Raw genomic sequence first — 14326 nt, 5'->3', positions numbered from 1 at the left:
ATTGTAGTGCCAACGCTTGAAAAGGGTCTACAAAGGAAGCGTACACGGTCTATATGTTGTGCGATTACGGAGGTGCCTTTCTAAAGTATTGTCTGACGCTAATCTCGGCGCTTCGGCACAACTCTTCTTGGCGCAACTCCCACCTTAGAGTTAAGGGGCTGTCTAATTAGTCTGCCTACTACTATATAGTTATCCTTTGACTATAGCTCCTTATACTAATATATATACTCGTACCTTAGTAATCGCGTTAAAATTACCTCCTATTAGCAAGAATACCTTATAAGTCTCTACGCTAACTAGCGTTTATCCTTATATTATAGATTATATCTATAGTAGAGCTATTGCTATAGGCTTTAAGCTAAACGACCTTCCTATTAAGATCTTTCTACACTACGTTTAAGATGCTCCAAAGCCTAGTAGGCCTGCTAAGCAGGCAGAGGTAAAGGAGTAGATATTGCAATAAGTACAACACGATAGATATAGACGAGAGAAGAGCTATGCTAACCTTGCTAGTAGGCTTAGTCTCTAAAGAGTCAAAATCTCTGCCTCTACTATCTAGAGGGTGTTAAGAGCAGCAGGATATAGGAAGACTAAGCTAACAAGGAAGCCTAGGTTAACACAGGAGATAAGGAGTGTAATGGGCGGGCCCAACGGGCCGAGCGTACGACTACTTACGCCATCCATAGCCAAAAAGGCAGTAACAAGACTTCAAGCTTCTTGAAGTCCAGGTAGTCGTATAGATATACTCGATCACACACACTTTAGGCGTAGCCTCTTACAAGGAGTGCTTGTCTTAAGTAGGCATTAGAGCATAAGAACTAGACGTTAGAGGACTAGAAGAATGTCATCTAGACAGACAAGACGTTAGTAGTAATTAACCACTAACGTAGAGGCTATAGAGTCTAAAAAAAGGCAAACAAAAGGGTAGTTAAGAGCTGCATCTATAAGAGGTAAAAAGAATACTTTAAGTTTATGTTCTAGGGCTACTTCTCGTATAACAAAAAAGGTCTATACTATATCTACTAGCTAGAGACAAAGGTAGAGAGAGAGGATACTGCTCGTTAGATTAAGCAGCTAAACGCTAAGCTTAAGCCTCTATAGCAAGAGGAATAGGAGCTGTTAAAGTCTATAAGAAGAACAAGGCTACGCAATAAGCGTAGCAGGAAGCCTTAATAGAGATAGATAGAGAAGACAGGTAAGCTAGTGCGTAAGTCTAGAGGTGGTATAGACTAGTAGAGATATTAGGCCTACGTTCTAATTCTAAAGCTAATTCCTTTTGCTAAAGAGTGCCTCTAAGATAGACCTTAGACTATCGTAATAGAGGATAAGGCACCTAGCCACGCCTACCACTATTAGGGTGTGATCTATCGCCTATACGACGTTAAGAGACTACTTTAGTGTAGAAACTTGCTAGACTATAACTACATTAAGCTATGCTAGTTCTATATAAAAAGAAAGACTACAAAGAAAGGAGCTCTACAGTCAAAGGCTAAGGCAGTTAGAGTCTAGCAGAACTACTAGAGAGATCTCTTACAACTTAAGATCTAAGCTTAGATTAAGCAAATTCTTATATATATTTAAAAGATAATTAAGCTACAAGGTGGTAATAAGTACATAGAGGGGAGAGACAAGCCTCGGCTAAGGCGGCCGCACTTCGGTTAGATTATTCTTGGCAGACAATACTTTTGAAAGGCACCTCCGTACTATGGAAAGGTCGGAACCTTTGAAGCTATATATGCATGGCTCTTAGCTATGTTTAGCATGCTTATTGCAGTGTAACCAATAGGCCCATCTTCGGATGGTTACGTATCCTCTGAGAGTCGGTGAGACTCTGTTTGTACCGTCATACAGGCCCAAGGTTTATGAACTGTAGGCTCATTATTCTGTAGACTATTGTCACATAAGCTATCTCCGTACGCTACTGTTTACATTTAGTCAATGATTGTTAGCGTGAGAGATTAAGCTAGTCTTCGAGTTATAGGACTTGGGCTGTATAATTGTACAGGATGGTGTCTAAAAAGATAACTGACCTTGGCTGACCATAAGAAAGGGCCGCCTGACTATAGCACCAAACCACAGTAAGCCATTGCCGTAACCTACTTCGTTTAGTGCTTACATGTAGTATCAGGTCATAGAGCTGGGTCTACTATGGTTTGTCTCTGGACGTTATTGTCGGCCACGTATGTATCTTGTGCGTTGGCTTGCCGCACAATTCCGAACCGTATCTTTCCATCGAAATCGGCCTGCACTCCAATCAACAGATTATCAGGCACGTGTTTATTCTCGAGGACTTGAACTTGGGCTGACGCAGGGAAAACACGAACCCCTGGAGAAGCGGGCCAGCAGCTCGTGCGCGTCATACCGGATTGAGACCGATCGATAAGGCCGAGCTATGACGTCATACTTACTTTGCAACCTTATCTTGGAGCCGCGGCGGCTGGAAACATTCACATGAACAGCATCGTCTTACAGTAATAATCATGAAGCTACTCTACCCATGTCCGATCCTCATACCTCCGCATCACCCACTCTAGCAGCCACGCCGGTGCAGCAGCGGCTTAGTTAGGCCCTGGGCCATCCCAGACGCTGGCTGCACCAAAGCCAAGTTCCAAGTGCCCGCGAGCCAAGTTTTGGACCATGAGTGATGACACTGGCGGCTTTCTATCTCGTTGTAGCCCTGAAAGCGGCTTAGCCCCAGGCTTCTTGATACGACAAGGCTGTAGTAGCATACACACTATGATGCCATAACATACGCCTCCCCTTCCGGATACGGCAGCTTCCAGGAGCTGGGAAGCAATGTCTGGAGGGGTACGAGAGGGCATTTCGTAGATATATAGTCGCTATGACGACCCGGCTACGTTCTGGCAATCCTCACACCTTCTTTGCACCGCAATAGCATCTCCAATCAAATACAAAAGTTTCACGTTACCTTGTCGCACGCGTCAGCACTACTACCCCAACACCACCATGAACTCAAACACCAACAACACTGCCGCGGGTCAGAAGGAAGACTACCTTGACAAGGGTATTTGCTAGCCCGCTCGTTCGTTCGCATGAAAGTTAATTGCAAGTAGGTCTCGACGCCGCCGAAAAGAAGTACGGTGGCTCCATGGGCCAGGACACACAGAAGAACCGTGCCATCAACGAGAAAATCGTACGTTCGCTCCTTTCCCGCTGTACCTGCATAGACGCCGAAACAACCCGCTCACGAAACAAATAGACAGATGGAGCCCGCAACATGTTCGAAAAAGCAACGGGCAAGCACGTTCCCGAGAAGATCTCCAACTAGGGGATCCTCCTCACCCTCCCCGGAAGTCCCCACCCGCCTCTCCCTCGACGTCGATGAATCCACAAATCCTCCTTCAACATGCTACGAAGCTGCCCATCCAGCCCCAGTCTCCCCCACCACCTCATCACCTGCATCCCCGGGATCACACCACCACCGGCACTCCTTCCCCTTTGTACATATGCACCACGACCACAACCACGACAGCAACAATACCAACGATAATAAGAAAAAACACAAGAACCGGGCGTCGATTGACTCGGCCCATTCAGCGGTTTCCCGCGACTCTCACGCGACTACGAGCGAGCATCATGATAACGAGGGAGATGAAGAGGACAAGCTGCATGGACTCTGGCACAAGATTGAGGCGGGCATGGAAAAGGCAAGACCGTATATGGAGAGGCTGAGTGGGACGTATGAGCCGTTGCCGATTAAACAGACTGAACATCATCCCGAGTAATGAATAGCAATGTTAAACTTATCCTTGCAGCTCTAACTGTAGATTATGATTAAGTTTGATCACGTGTTCTCCATACGGTGTAAATATTTTGAAGATGCACAAGGTAGTCTGGCTTTCGTAACCTACTACCACTGACGCCTATCGCCACTGCCAAGGCGGAGGCTGCCCGAGTATATATACTTGTGGACTTGGCGGGTGATATGAGACGTATTCAAATTTGTCGATGTATTTTCATTTAAAAGGGATACCGATTTCGATTCGCGTAAAAAGATGGAATTATGCGCTGTGGGAGGTTTTGAGTAGGAAGGTTGAATACAATGCATACCATACATACACACATACATACATACATAGACCCAGAGGGAATCGCTCGCCCATATAGATACCTGGAAACGGTCACAGCAACATACACTCACAACGCTTCAAGTTACAACTGGCACATTCGACATGCTTTCGACAAGGCCAAGCCCTGCAGGGCCTTTTTCGATTCTTTCTTTAAAGCTGCAATCGCCCATCGCCAAGGGACACACTACTTTTCGAGACGTCTCGATTGTGGAAGCCCATGCTTGAACAAAATATTTATCATAGCTGTACAAGATTGCCTTGAAAAATCCCCAGTTTCCTACATCTGTCCTGCCATTGCAGGGCTGCCGTGGCGTTGGTCCAGGTGGTCGTAGTTGAGCTCAAACTCTCGCTGTGCCATGTGTCAGATGTTGGATCCAAGACTGTTTTGTATAGAGTTAATGCACATACCCTTTCTCTTCTCCAGTTGTTGACATCGAAGAAGAGATACCAACCCCGCTCCTCCTTTGGTGAAAGTCGAATAGGCGCTGGGAGATCTGGGTCTTTCATCATCCACTGCTGGAGCTTGATATGCCACCTCCAGTCGCGGTTGTACAGTTCTTGTGCAGCAATCTCTTGCAGAATGTCCCTCGGATATTGGTAGAATATTGCGAGAAGAGTCTCTGCCGAGAAGCTGGTCATCTTTGTATGAAGTGGCGGTACATTGGTCACGGTGTATGCTGCCGGTAGTGTAAAATCCGGTGGTATTACTGGCTTGACGTTGGATTCCACAAATGGTGAGCCAAAAGTGGGATGTAATGGTGAGTTACTAACAGCACGATTAGCAGTGTTACCAACGTACAGAGAGTGGCTTACTCAGGCCGGCTGAGGTCCAAGCCTAGAACGGTTAGATCTTGGCCCATGGCTAAGGTGGAATAGTCGGGGCTCTCCATTGGAATCATAGAAAGCAGTCCAGGCAAGCCGTATCGTTCCGAGTCGGTCATCTCTGACAGCTTCTTGTGTGGCATACTCTGCGCATTTGGCGAACCGAGGCCCTCTGTTCCAAATGTCTGCTCGAACTGGTTTTGTCCAGGCCGTTGAGCGCCTGGAGCAAGGTCGCCGCCAGTCCGCATGCCTATCTGGGGCCCTAATAAAATCCTGTTACCAACCGTCCTCTTTAATGATTGCTGGTGATGTATTACCTGCTCGCATATTCTCAAAGGGCGTTCGTGATGCTAACTGTGTGAATGACTGAAATCTCTCGCCGTTTGACAGTTGCTTACCTGCACCCGGAAGCCCCCTCCCACCCACGGTGGGGTTAATGCTTCGATCTTGTTGGCTGTCTGTCGGGCTCGAGAGGCCATTCCGTGTTTGGCCGAGTCCGGGAAACGCGCTGTTCGTATTGGTACCGAATGCCGCGGCATTTTGTATCAACCCTGCTCTTCGGTCTGGAGCAATGTCTCCGCCAGCACCGCCTAATGGGGGAAACTCCTCAATGTTGCCAGTCTGTGGCTGGACGCCTCCGAGTTGTCCGACACCACCTTGTCCACCAAACCGATAGTCATCACCGGCTCCCGAAAACTGACTTTGCGATGAGTCATCCTGGCCCTGATTCTGGTGTTGCTGGCTCGCAGCTTGCCCAGCCTGTCCCTGGCCCTGCTGTTGACCTTGTCCTTGTGGCCGTCCTATGGTGTTCTGTTGATTCTGCTGCGTGGTTCGCAGAGTCGGGTTGGCCCACATCTGCTGCGCAGACGTGTTTTGCTGCGTCTGTGGTGCGCCTGATAATGAGGGGAACTCCCTGAGATGGTCAACATCTAGCTCATGCTTTTCATGTAGTATCAGACTTTGTGTCCCAACGCGTGCCCTGTTCTCACGGCCTTCTTGCATCTTCCTGGTCATTGCGTATGTCGACTTACTCGAGGTTGAGCGGCGTATGTGGCTGCGAACCACCCATTGCTTGTGCGAAGCTTGACATGGCACCGTTGTTTGTCCGTGTTTGCGCGTTGGATAGTCCTGGGGCGCCCATGGGTGCTCCAAACCCCCATTGAGACGCGCCTCCTGCCGCAAACCAGAGTCAGTACATGGATGCATCCGTTGTGTCCAGGGCCAGTCTCACCCATCTTGCCGTTTTGTAACCGATTCGCGCCTAGGGGAGCCCCACGGCCTGGATTTTGTTGTGCTTGGAACATGGCTCAACTCGTATGTAGCAGCGGTTGTGCGCGCTCTAATCTGGGGAGAAGGAATGGTCAGTTTGATGTGGTGCGAAGAGTCGTGCTTGTGCTGTGCGTCGAGAGACAAGGCTGGAGCCGGGAATAGCTGGACAGGGCGCGTGGTGAAAACAGCTACGGCCGGGTGTTTGCGATGCATACGGACTACTTCCTAAGTGAAGGAGAAAGTTGTCGTGGCGGGTAGCTTTGTTGCGACGTGCGGCGTGGTGCGAATCCGATCCAGAGTTTGCAAGTTGTACCAGGGCAGAGACAAGGGCAGAAACAAGGGATGCCGGTTGAGGGATTGTTCACGAACCTGATTACCGTATTGCTAGCCGACTCGTGGGTGCGTGGGTATGTCGAGATCACGATGTCATTGTCCCCGTCTCGCGTGCATGAAGTTGGAGGTTCCGAAAGCCAAAGGACGCTAGATCGAATTAGCTCTAGCACAGAATTCGGGGAACAGCAACCGGTGGATCTTCCGCGGCAGCTCAAAGGCATGGAGCAATGACCTGCATGCTCACGTTGTTCTGTTACACGGCTTGCCTTCACTTGAGTCAGAATAGGGAAGAAGTATTATATAGAGTATCTTTTATACATTTTGGTGAGTAACAAGGTACACTAGTCTCCACAAAGACATTGCTAATCATTGCCAGGCATTGGCGAGAGAGAGGGAGGGAGGGAGAGCAAATCGTGGTTGGACCTACTTGGATCCCGACATCTCTCGTTGGGGTATTTTGGAATATCAAGTACAGATCATCTGAGTAGTATTTTATAGTTGAAAGTGAGCATGGATATATCTATGTCCATACAGCTTGCTCGCCAAACGCCCTGCAATGCTTTCTTCTGGAGAAGGACGCTCAGTCAATACATTTACTTAAAAATAGGCAACATCGCCCACAACACATTGCAAGCTCATCAAGGACCTTGTTGAAACAAGTGTGACATGTCCGTTTCGCCGTTGATGCCAAAGAAGTTGAACCTAGCCAGAAAGTCAGTCGTGCCAGAGATGATGGCAGAATGTTGACGTACCAGTCATCCACATTCAAGCTCATGGGAACAATGGGGTTGTGTCGGCCTCCAGAGCTGTTGCTCCAAGCATCGTCCTGTCCACCATGCTGCTGCTGATTTTGAGACATCATCTCCATTTGTTGCTGCCAAGCCTGAGTGTGGTTCGGCTCGTATCCCACCATGCTTACGTTGGCCTGCTGACTACCCGCAGCCTGTTGAGGCATGGGTATGCTTTGGGGCTGACTTAACGCGGGATCCACAAGGCTTTGGTTCTGCATTGGTGACATTTGCGGAAAATTGACTTGTGTGTCGGCAGGAAACAGTTGGTCTGGCTGGAAATTTTGCCAGACCTCCTGGCTGATGTTTGGCGTGTCGCGGGTGACTAAGAACAGGTCGGGTGGTGTGCCTGGGTACGAGTAAGATGGATTGAACGGGGTTGTGGGACGCGTTCCAGAGCGTGAGGGTCCCATGAAGGCATCTTGGTTTTGGCGGTTCATTTGCGGCGACCCTGTAGTCATCTGAGGCATCTGCTGTTGGGGCTGCAGGTCGCGCGAAGGTGTGACTGCAGGTGTCTGTGGCCTTGAACGTTCGTACGATACCTGGGCCGCGGGAGGCCCACTCGGAACAGGGAAGCCTAGGTCCATGTCGTCAAACTTGCGCTTGGTCGATTCCTGAACAGGCTTTGGCGGGGGTGGGGCCGGCACGGAAGGGACCTTGTTTTTCTTGTGGTTTCTACCCGCGGCTTTCTGTAGACGTTCCTCTAGGTGCTTGTTACCGAGAATAGACTCGAACAGAGTGTGAACCATCTTTGCAACGAGCCAGACCTTTGAAACCTCCTTCAGTGCATCCAGGCAAATCTGCAAGCGCTGCTCCGTTGCCGAGACGATGGATTTGTTTGAGGATTTCATCTGATACACATGCATGATGAGTGCCGAGAACAAGCTGTACACGATGAATGCAGGCGTGAAGCGAATCTCGTCATGGGCTCGAAGGTTCTCAATGATGGACGTGATCATGGCGGCCGCTTGATAGGCAATGTTTCTCGAAGGATAGGTATGCTCTTCGCCGAAGCCGTCCAAGTGGTTTGCCTTTGGCGAGCCTGCCGGCGGCATGTGCGCCCGATGCAGAAGACAGAGCGTGGTGCTGCATGTGTTAGCCAAAGGCAATTTGCAGTTGTGGAAATGCTTACTAGTAGTTGGAGTGGAGCAAGGCAGCCCAGAAGTGGTGGCGGCTGCGGTCCCATTGCACTTCTGGTGGGCAGTGTTGCAGCCAGTCTGCAAGCGCCATGTCGCTGTGTGTGAGGTCAATGGCGTTTCCTCTGCGATGTTTCGACGCCACCGAGTACTGCTGCGAGAGCACCAGGCCCATGATCTCGCTCAGCTTGACATAGTTGATGAAGAACTGCACGTGCACGGGATCTGGCGGATATTCAGCCGGGTGATCCGTCTCATCGTCAATAAAGTCATCTTCCGAGACCATCTCGACATCCGAGTCTTCGGGGTCGATAGCCACTGGCCTGCCAAGCGCGACTGCCACCGAACGGTCTCGGCTGTACAAGGTCCACCAGATGCGCTTCCACAAGCGCTTGTCGGAGCGGGAGAGCTGAGAGCCCTCGACGCTGCGGTGCATGCCTGAGCCCTGGGCGACGACGATTGCGACTCGCGTCCAGTAAAAGACGTTCTTGGTCACGTCCTCGGGGCCTTCCCAGTACCAGCCCATGAGAATGAGGGCCTGGACGATGGTGACTCGGTCGTCTTCAAAGTTGGCGTCATAGAGGGCCTTGGCGCGCTTGTAAAAGGTCATGGCAGCGGGCGTGGTCGAGCCGCTCGAGTCCATGAGCTGGGCGTTTGTGCAGACGCGCGAGCCGGCGAGCAGAATGGCCTGCAGCAGAAGAAGCGAAGGCGGGTTCTTGGGGTCGCGGTACTGGCGCATGAAGCGGCTGCGATTGATGACGGGGACAACGGGGGCCACCCATTTGAAAAAGGCCTCGACAAGCTCGTCACACAGGGCGCGCGGGGGCAGCAGGAAGGCGCCGCGCTGGTGCAGTATCTCAATCTCCATGTTGTCCATCTCGTTGACGCGGGCTTTGGCGCCGCGCACATTCTCGGGCAGGGGGTAGTGGACGACGTCGGTGGTGCCATAGCGGTCGTGGACGAGCAGCGACAGGTTGGACGACTCGCCGAGATATGCGACGCGGCCGGCTTCCTTGATGGGGGCGCGGGCGAACTTGGGCTTCATGAACTGGGCGTAAGTGCCGTTGTGCGTGGCCTGCTGGGCGGCATAGGCCGACGAGACCGTGGTCGAGGGGGTGCCGTCCTCGGCGCTGAATGCCGTGGCTCTCTCGCGCGCGTCGACCGAGGTGCTGGCGGGGGAGCGGTCGTCGCTGTCTCCGCGCTCACTGTGCGTGGTGTTGCAGCGTCAGCATGTGCGCGGGTATGCCGGTGTGGCGGGGCAAGGTGCTGGGTACCTGTCGACATCCTTTGCGCGGGCCGCCTGCGTCTTCTTGCGCTTGGGCTGGGGGATGCGGCACTCGATGCCAAAGGCAGTGCAGTTTGTGCACGGGATGCCGAGCGAGGCGGCATCGCAGCGGACCTAGAGCTGGGTGAGCATGGGGCGGGCCACGGGGGGGGGGGGGGAGGGGGCAGCGACGGGGGGCCGGCAGTGGGCGGAGCGGAGCGGATTGGGCTGGATTACTCACCTTTCGCGCGTGGCAGGCTGCGATGCGTCGTCGTGGTTAGCATTTGTCTGGTGGTTGGTTTGGCAGGGAGGGGGAGGGGGGTGAGGTTTGGCGTGACCGAGGTGCCTCGGCTCGCGCAGTCGATCCCATCATCCATGGCCTACTACGTATGTACGGATGGACGTCTCTCTGTCGGTCGACTCGACTGCGAAGGCGGCCTCTTCTCTGGCGCGCGCGCATGGGAGTGCACTCACTTTCGCACGCTCTGCTGGCGCGCTGGCGCCTAAAGGAGCCGTGATTGGCGTCGGCCCGCTGGTATACTTGGACTTGCAGTATACTTGGACTTGTATGGGGACGCTGCTGACCTGGGCGTGCATGCTCGGCACAAGCACACGCATACAGCCAGCAGCAGCAGCAGCCGCCGCAGCAGCAGCAGACCAGCAGGCCGGCAGCCATGATTGCAGCTGAAACAGGCGCAGTGCGGCGCGCGTGTCTTGTGTCGCTGGATGCGTCGCGCGCGCAGGCCCAGGACAGCAGCCCAAAAAGCAAAAGCGCCGCCGTGGTGATGGCTGCTTTTGCCGTCGACTCCCGTGCGCCCCGGCGCCCGCACTAGTCAATACCATTGAACACGACCAAGTGCGGGCGAATCACAACCTCAACCTTCGAGCGACAAGTGCAGACAGACATCATGGCAAGCGAGCACTCCTTCATGGCCACGCCCGCGCCCGCACCGCCGCCGCCGCCGCTCGCCGCCCAGCCGAGCAGCAATGCGTCCCCGTAGGTGCAGCAGCGCGCCTTTCCAAGTCCCTGCTCATACCCAGACAGCCCGTCCGCATCGTCGCAGGCGCACGCGCAGTCTGCTGCTGCTGCTGCTCAGGCGCCAGGCCACATGCATCGTCTGTACAAATCTGGCCCGTCTTATTATTACTGCTCCTCTCCATGTATACTTCGACACATACTTGGCGAGCCCACCCACGTCGCGCCCCCTGTTCTCGACCCCGCCAGGGCTCTCTCAAATTGCAATCGACGCCTCGCCCCTCGCCCCTCGCAGCCGGAACGCCTCCAGCTTGACCGCCTTGTTGCGTGCGCTGATATACTCGAGCTGCACATCGCCCACCCGCTCCCCAGCCACCTCGTCCTCCGAAGCAAATACAAACTGCTGGTGCTCAATCGCGTCCAGCACAACCGCCGAGCCCTCGGCCCTGTCCACCTCGATTTCGAAAATCATCTTCAAGAACTTCGTCGCCGGCCGCCCAGCCCTCTCAACGACAAACGTGAACGAATCCACTTTGCGCACCACGCGCCTCGCTTCAAGCCCCGTTTCTTCTTTCAGTTCTCGTGCCGCGGCATGCAGAATGCTTTCGTCCGTGTCGTCCACTTTGCCCCCGGGAATCTCCTGTGCCGTGTCAATTCCCCAGCCAGCCCTCGGACATTTTACATCTGATAACCCCCCAGCAAAAAGAACACTGCAACTTACCCAGTAGTTGGGAAAGGCCGTCTCGTCAGCCGCGCGCTGCACCAGCAGAAGCTTGCCCTCTTTGTTGAACACTGCGGCGCCAGTCACCAGAACGTGATACTCTGCATGCTGGCCCAAGTACTCGGCTTCCGATACTGCAAACTCTTGTAAATCCGCCGCATAATCCAGAGGTTTCGCGCTGCTCATGTCGACAACAGGATCGTCTGACTTTCTTCTCAACAATGATTTTCTGAAACTGCACATCATGTCCATGTGGAGCCCGCCAGGCTGCCTTTTGTATGAGACGCTGCTGGTCGCTGCCTTGAGCACACAAGCGCGCCTTGCCTTCTTCGCCCTCGCCCTCTCGCTTGGCAGGCTGCCAGCGACAACATTTTGCGCCCTTGAATTCCGAAAGCTCGTGTGAGGAAGCGTGGGTCTGGTACGACTTTTTGTTTTTTTCTGCTTCTTTTTTCCGTCGTGACAATCAAGTCCTGACACGACTTGCCACTTGCAGCATACGCGTGGGCCAAGCTTTCGCGTGTCTAGCTTTGGCGCTAGAGGGTGAATTCAGTGCGTCACAACACCGACGCGCTCTCGTCACCATTGCCATTGCACCGTCGCCGCTCCCTCCAATCCAATCGCATGCACCTTCCCTCGACACCACTCACGACTCCTTACCTCAACCAGCTTACATCGACGACCTGCGGCCATGCCTCGCCCGCCCAGAGCAAAAGTCGCGTCGCGCGTCGCGAAGCCCACCAAACCAAAGGCCGCCCCCGCAGCCAAAGAGCAGCCCAAATCCATCCCACCACCACCCAACAAAACCGCCGAAACCACCACCAGCTTCAGCGAAGACAGCGATGGCCTCGTCACCAAGTCCAGATCAACGCGATCGCGCCGGAAAATGCCCTGGGAGAAGACGCCAGAGGTGCACGACGAAGCTGAGCTCACAATGACGGGCGCTCTACCAGCTGAAGCGCAACAGACCCCCGTCGCATCAAGCCATAATCGCACACCCGTCTCAAGCGCATCTAAGCGAGCGCGCACAGCGAGGAGTAGCGCGAGGAAGTCTACGGGCCACACGTCGCCAGCTGGAACGGTAACTGCACAAGATGCTGAGGCTGGAAGCCCCCATGTAGAAGAGGACAGTGGCTTTGGCGACCTGACTTTCTCTTCGCTCGGGTCAAACTCGCCGGCTCACGGCACACGTCCACCCTCCGCTATCAAGGTTGGCGCGACACCTGCACACGAAACATCTATACTAGCCTTGACCAACTTCAAGCGGAGAGCCCGACAGCCAAGTTTGCTGCGCATGGTGCAGCAGACGACAGATGTCGAAGACAATGACGAAGACAGTCTGGACAACACGGAGAATCTGGACTTTGACGACTTCCTCCCACACGCCGAATCAACGCCCCTGAATGTGCGAAGACATGTGCCCGAGGAAGAGACACGGAATGATAGTGGCACCCATGTCTCAAGCTCCGGCTCGCGTGGCAGGAAGCGCAAATTGACTCCAGTGGTTCAAGTACCACAATCCTCGCCGCCAGCCAGCCCCCAGTCTGACAGGGGCTCAGAGTCGCCAAGGTCTCCTTCTCCCAGCTTGCCAGAGGTTGTGCCGTCGCGTGAAGAGGTTGTTGAGCAATCTCAAGAGGATCAGGAGCCTATGAGCGAGACGTTGGCATCTCCCATGTCGAGCACTCCGTTGCGCCAACTATCAAGACCCCCGCCATCACCTACACAAGCCCGACCACGCCGTCGAGGACGCCCGGCCAAAACACCTGTTGACGACGACGAGTCCGATGGCGAAGAGACCGAGACGCCTGCCAAGGCCAAACGGACGTCGAGGAAAAAGGCAGAGCAGAGCATTTCGACGGCGCAACTCAAAGATCTGCTGCCTCGTCGACGCAATCGCTTACGTGATCGAGACGAGTTCGATCTGGAGTCTTCAGAAAGTGTTGAGCAAGTCGACTCGGACGAAGACGAGTTACAAATGCCCCAGCGAAGGATCCGTCAGCGGCAAGGAGCAGGAAGACTGGTATCGCCAAAGGCAAGCACAAAAACAGGGCGAGGGAAGAAGACAGCACCAGGAAGAGCATCAAAGGCAGCGCAAAAGGCAAGCAGGACGTATAGCCGCAGGATCTCTTCTGACAAAGAGAACGAGGCGGCTGCTCAGAACGAGGCAGAGACGACCGAGGTGTCTGCGATTGAGCATTCGGAGAAGCTGGCAGCGATAAGAAGGAAGTTTGAGGAGGTCGATGCCTTTGAGCTGGAGTTTGAAGACGTGGACCCAACTACCAGCTCCAGTCCGTTTCGATGAGAGCACATGTCGTCTAGCCCCCGGTCTGCTTTGTTTCGGCCTTGTTTCGTGGTATGACGACTGATGATTGCTTTTGTGGGCTCGGTGCATGAAATAGCGAGGCGTTGGGTCCAGGGCCATGCAAGCCAAGTCAATCACATAGCAACAGCATTTTCTGCAGCGTTAGCTGCAACATTCATATCAGTCGTGCTCTGGTGGTCACGTCTTTCGTTCAGGGGCTCAAATTGCAAGACCAAGTCGGCAGGATAGACTCTTGTTTGCTCTAGAAGACAGGTTAGGAATCTGTCGTAGGTTGGTTGCGCCAAGCCTTGCCACATAACGAACGCCAGAGCCGCCAGAACGCCAGAACAGCCAGTATCGCGTAACGGCCAGTTGAATGTAACAGCGAAAGCTGAAGCCGTTTTCAGCCCTACTACGGGCTGCAGGAATGCTTATAGCTGCAAATGCGAATACATGTAGCAACTACACATGCACGTGCACGTACCTAAGTGTTCGCCCCGGGCACATGTGGATGCGCCGCCGATGGTTATCCGGCCTTATCGTCGCCCGCGACAGGGCCTGGCTGTTTCGAGGCGGCGCTGCGGTAAGGGCCAGCACGCAGCAATTCCTTACGTATTGCATTTCATC

General features: G+C 53.5%; 5 protein-coding genes across 5 annotated transcripts; 3 read left to right on the top strand and 2 right to left on the bottom strand.

Annotated features, from left to right (window-relative positions):
* Nucleotides 1-559: 559 nt before the first annotated feature.
* On the top strand, nucleotides 560-721 carry SETTUDRAFT_92355 (uncharacterized protein; the record flags this gene model as incomplete). Its single annotated transcript, XM_008030260.1, has 1 exon — nucleotides 560-721. A coding segment is annotated over one exon (162 nt), but the record flags the coding sequence as incomplete, so codon positions are not given.
* A 2213-nt stretch (nucleotides 722-2934) lies between these two features.
* SETTUDRAFT_164344 (uncharacterized protein) lies at nucleotides 2935-3733 on the top strand. Its single transcript, XM_008030259.1, has 3 exons — nucleotides 2935-3025; nucleotides 3075-3154; nucleotides 3221-3733. The coding sequence occupies exons 1-3, from the start codon at nucleotides 2968-2970 to the stop codon at nucleotides 3287-3289; spliced, it is 207 nt and encodes a 68-aa protein (XP_008028450.1). The 5' UTR covers nucleotides 2935-2967; the 3' UTR covers nucleotides 3290-3733.
* Nucleotides 3734-4368: 635 nt separating this feature from the next.
* On the bottom strand, nucleotides 4369-10300 carry SETTUDRAFT_155346 (uncharacterized protein; the record flags this gene model as incomplete). The annotated part of the gene is made up of 11 exons (XM_008030258.1): nucleotides 4369-4440; nucleotides 4500-4857; nucleotides 4905-5175; nucleotides 5198-5826; nucleotides 5945-6086; nucleotides 6145-6219; nucleotides 6520-6662; nucleotides 7268-8389; nucleotides 8436-9644; nucleotides 9714-9838; nucleotides 10178-10300. 11 exons carry the CDS (start codon nucleotides 10298-10300, stop codon nucleotides 4369-4371), a joined length of 4269 nt encoding a protein of 1422 aa, XP_008028449.1.
* Nucleotides 10301-10833: 533 nt separating this feature from the next.
* On the bottom strand, nucleotides 10834-11646 carry SETTUDRAFT_164342 (uncharacterized protein). The gene is made up of 2 exons (XM_008030257.1): nucleotides 11401-11646; nucleotides 10834-11319 (listed from the first exon to the last, which is right to left on the bottom strand). The coding sequence occupies exons 1-2, from the start codon at nucleotides 11584-11586 to the stop codon at nucleotides 10936-10938; spliced, it is 570 nt and encodes a 189-aa protein (XP_008028448.1). The 5' UTR covers nucleotides 11587-11646; the 3' UTR covers nucleotides 10834-10935.
* Nucleotides 11647-12227: 581 nt separating this feature from the next.
* On the top strand, nucleotides 12228-14149 carry SETTUDRAFT_164341 (uncharacterized protein). Its single transcript, XM_008030256.1, has one exon. The coding sequence runs from the start codon at nucleotides 12284-12286 to the stop codon at nucleotides 13697-13699; it is 1416 nt and encodes a 471-aa protein (XP_008028447.1). The 5' UTR covers nucleotides 12228-12283; the 3' UTR covers nucleotides 13700-14149.
* The last annotated feature ends 177 nt before the right edge of the window (nucleotides 14150-14326 follow it).

Source organism: Exserohilum turcica (assembly GCF_000359705.1).
Source record: "Exserohilum turcica Et28A unplaced genomic scaffold SETTUscaffold_4, whole genome shotgun sequence".
Classification (NCBI taxonomy): Eukaryota; Fungi; Ascomycota; class Dothideomycetes; order Pleosporales; family Pleosporaceae; genus Exserohilum; species Exserohilum turcicum.
The sequence above is the reverse complement of the archived record's forward strand: the minus strand, read 5'-3'. Positions and strand labels throughout refer to the sequence as shown.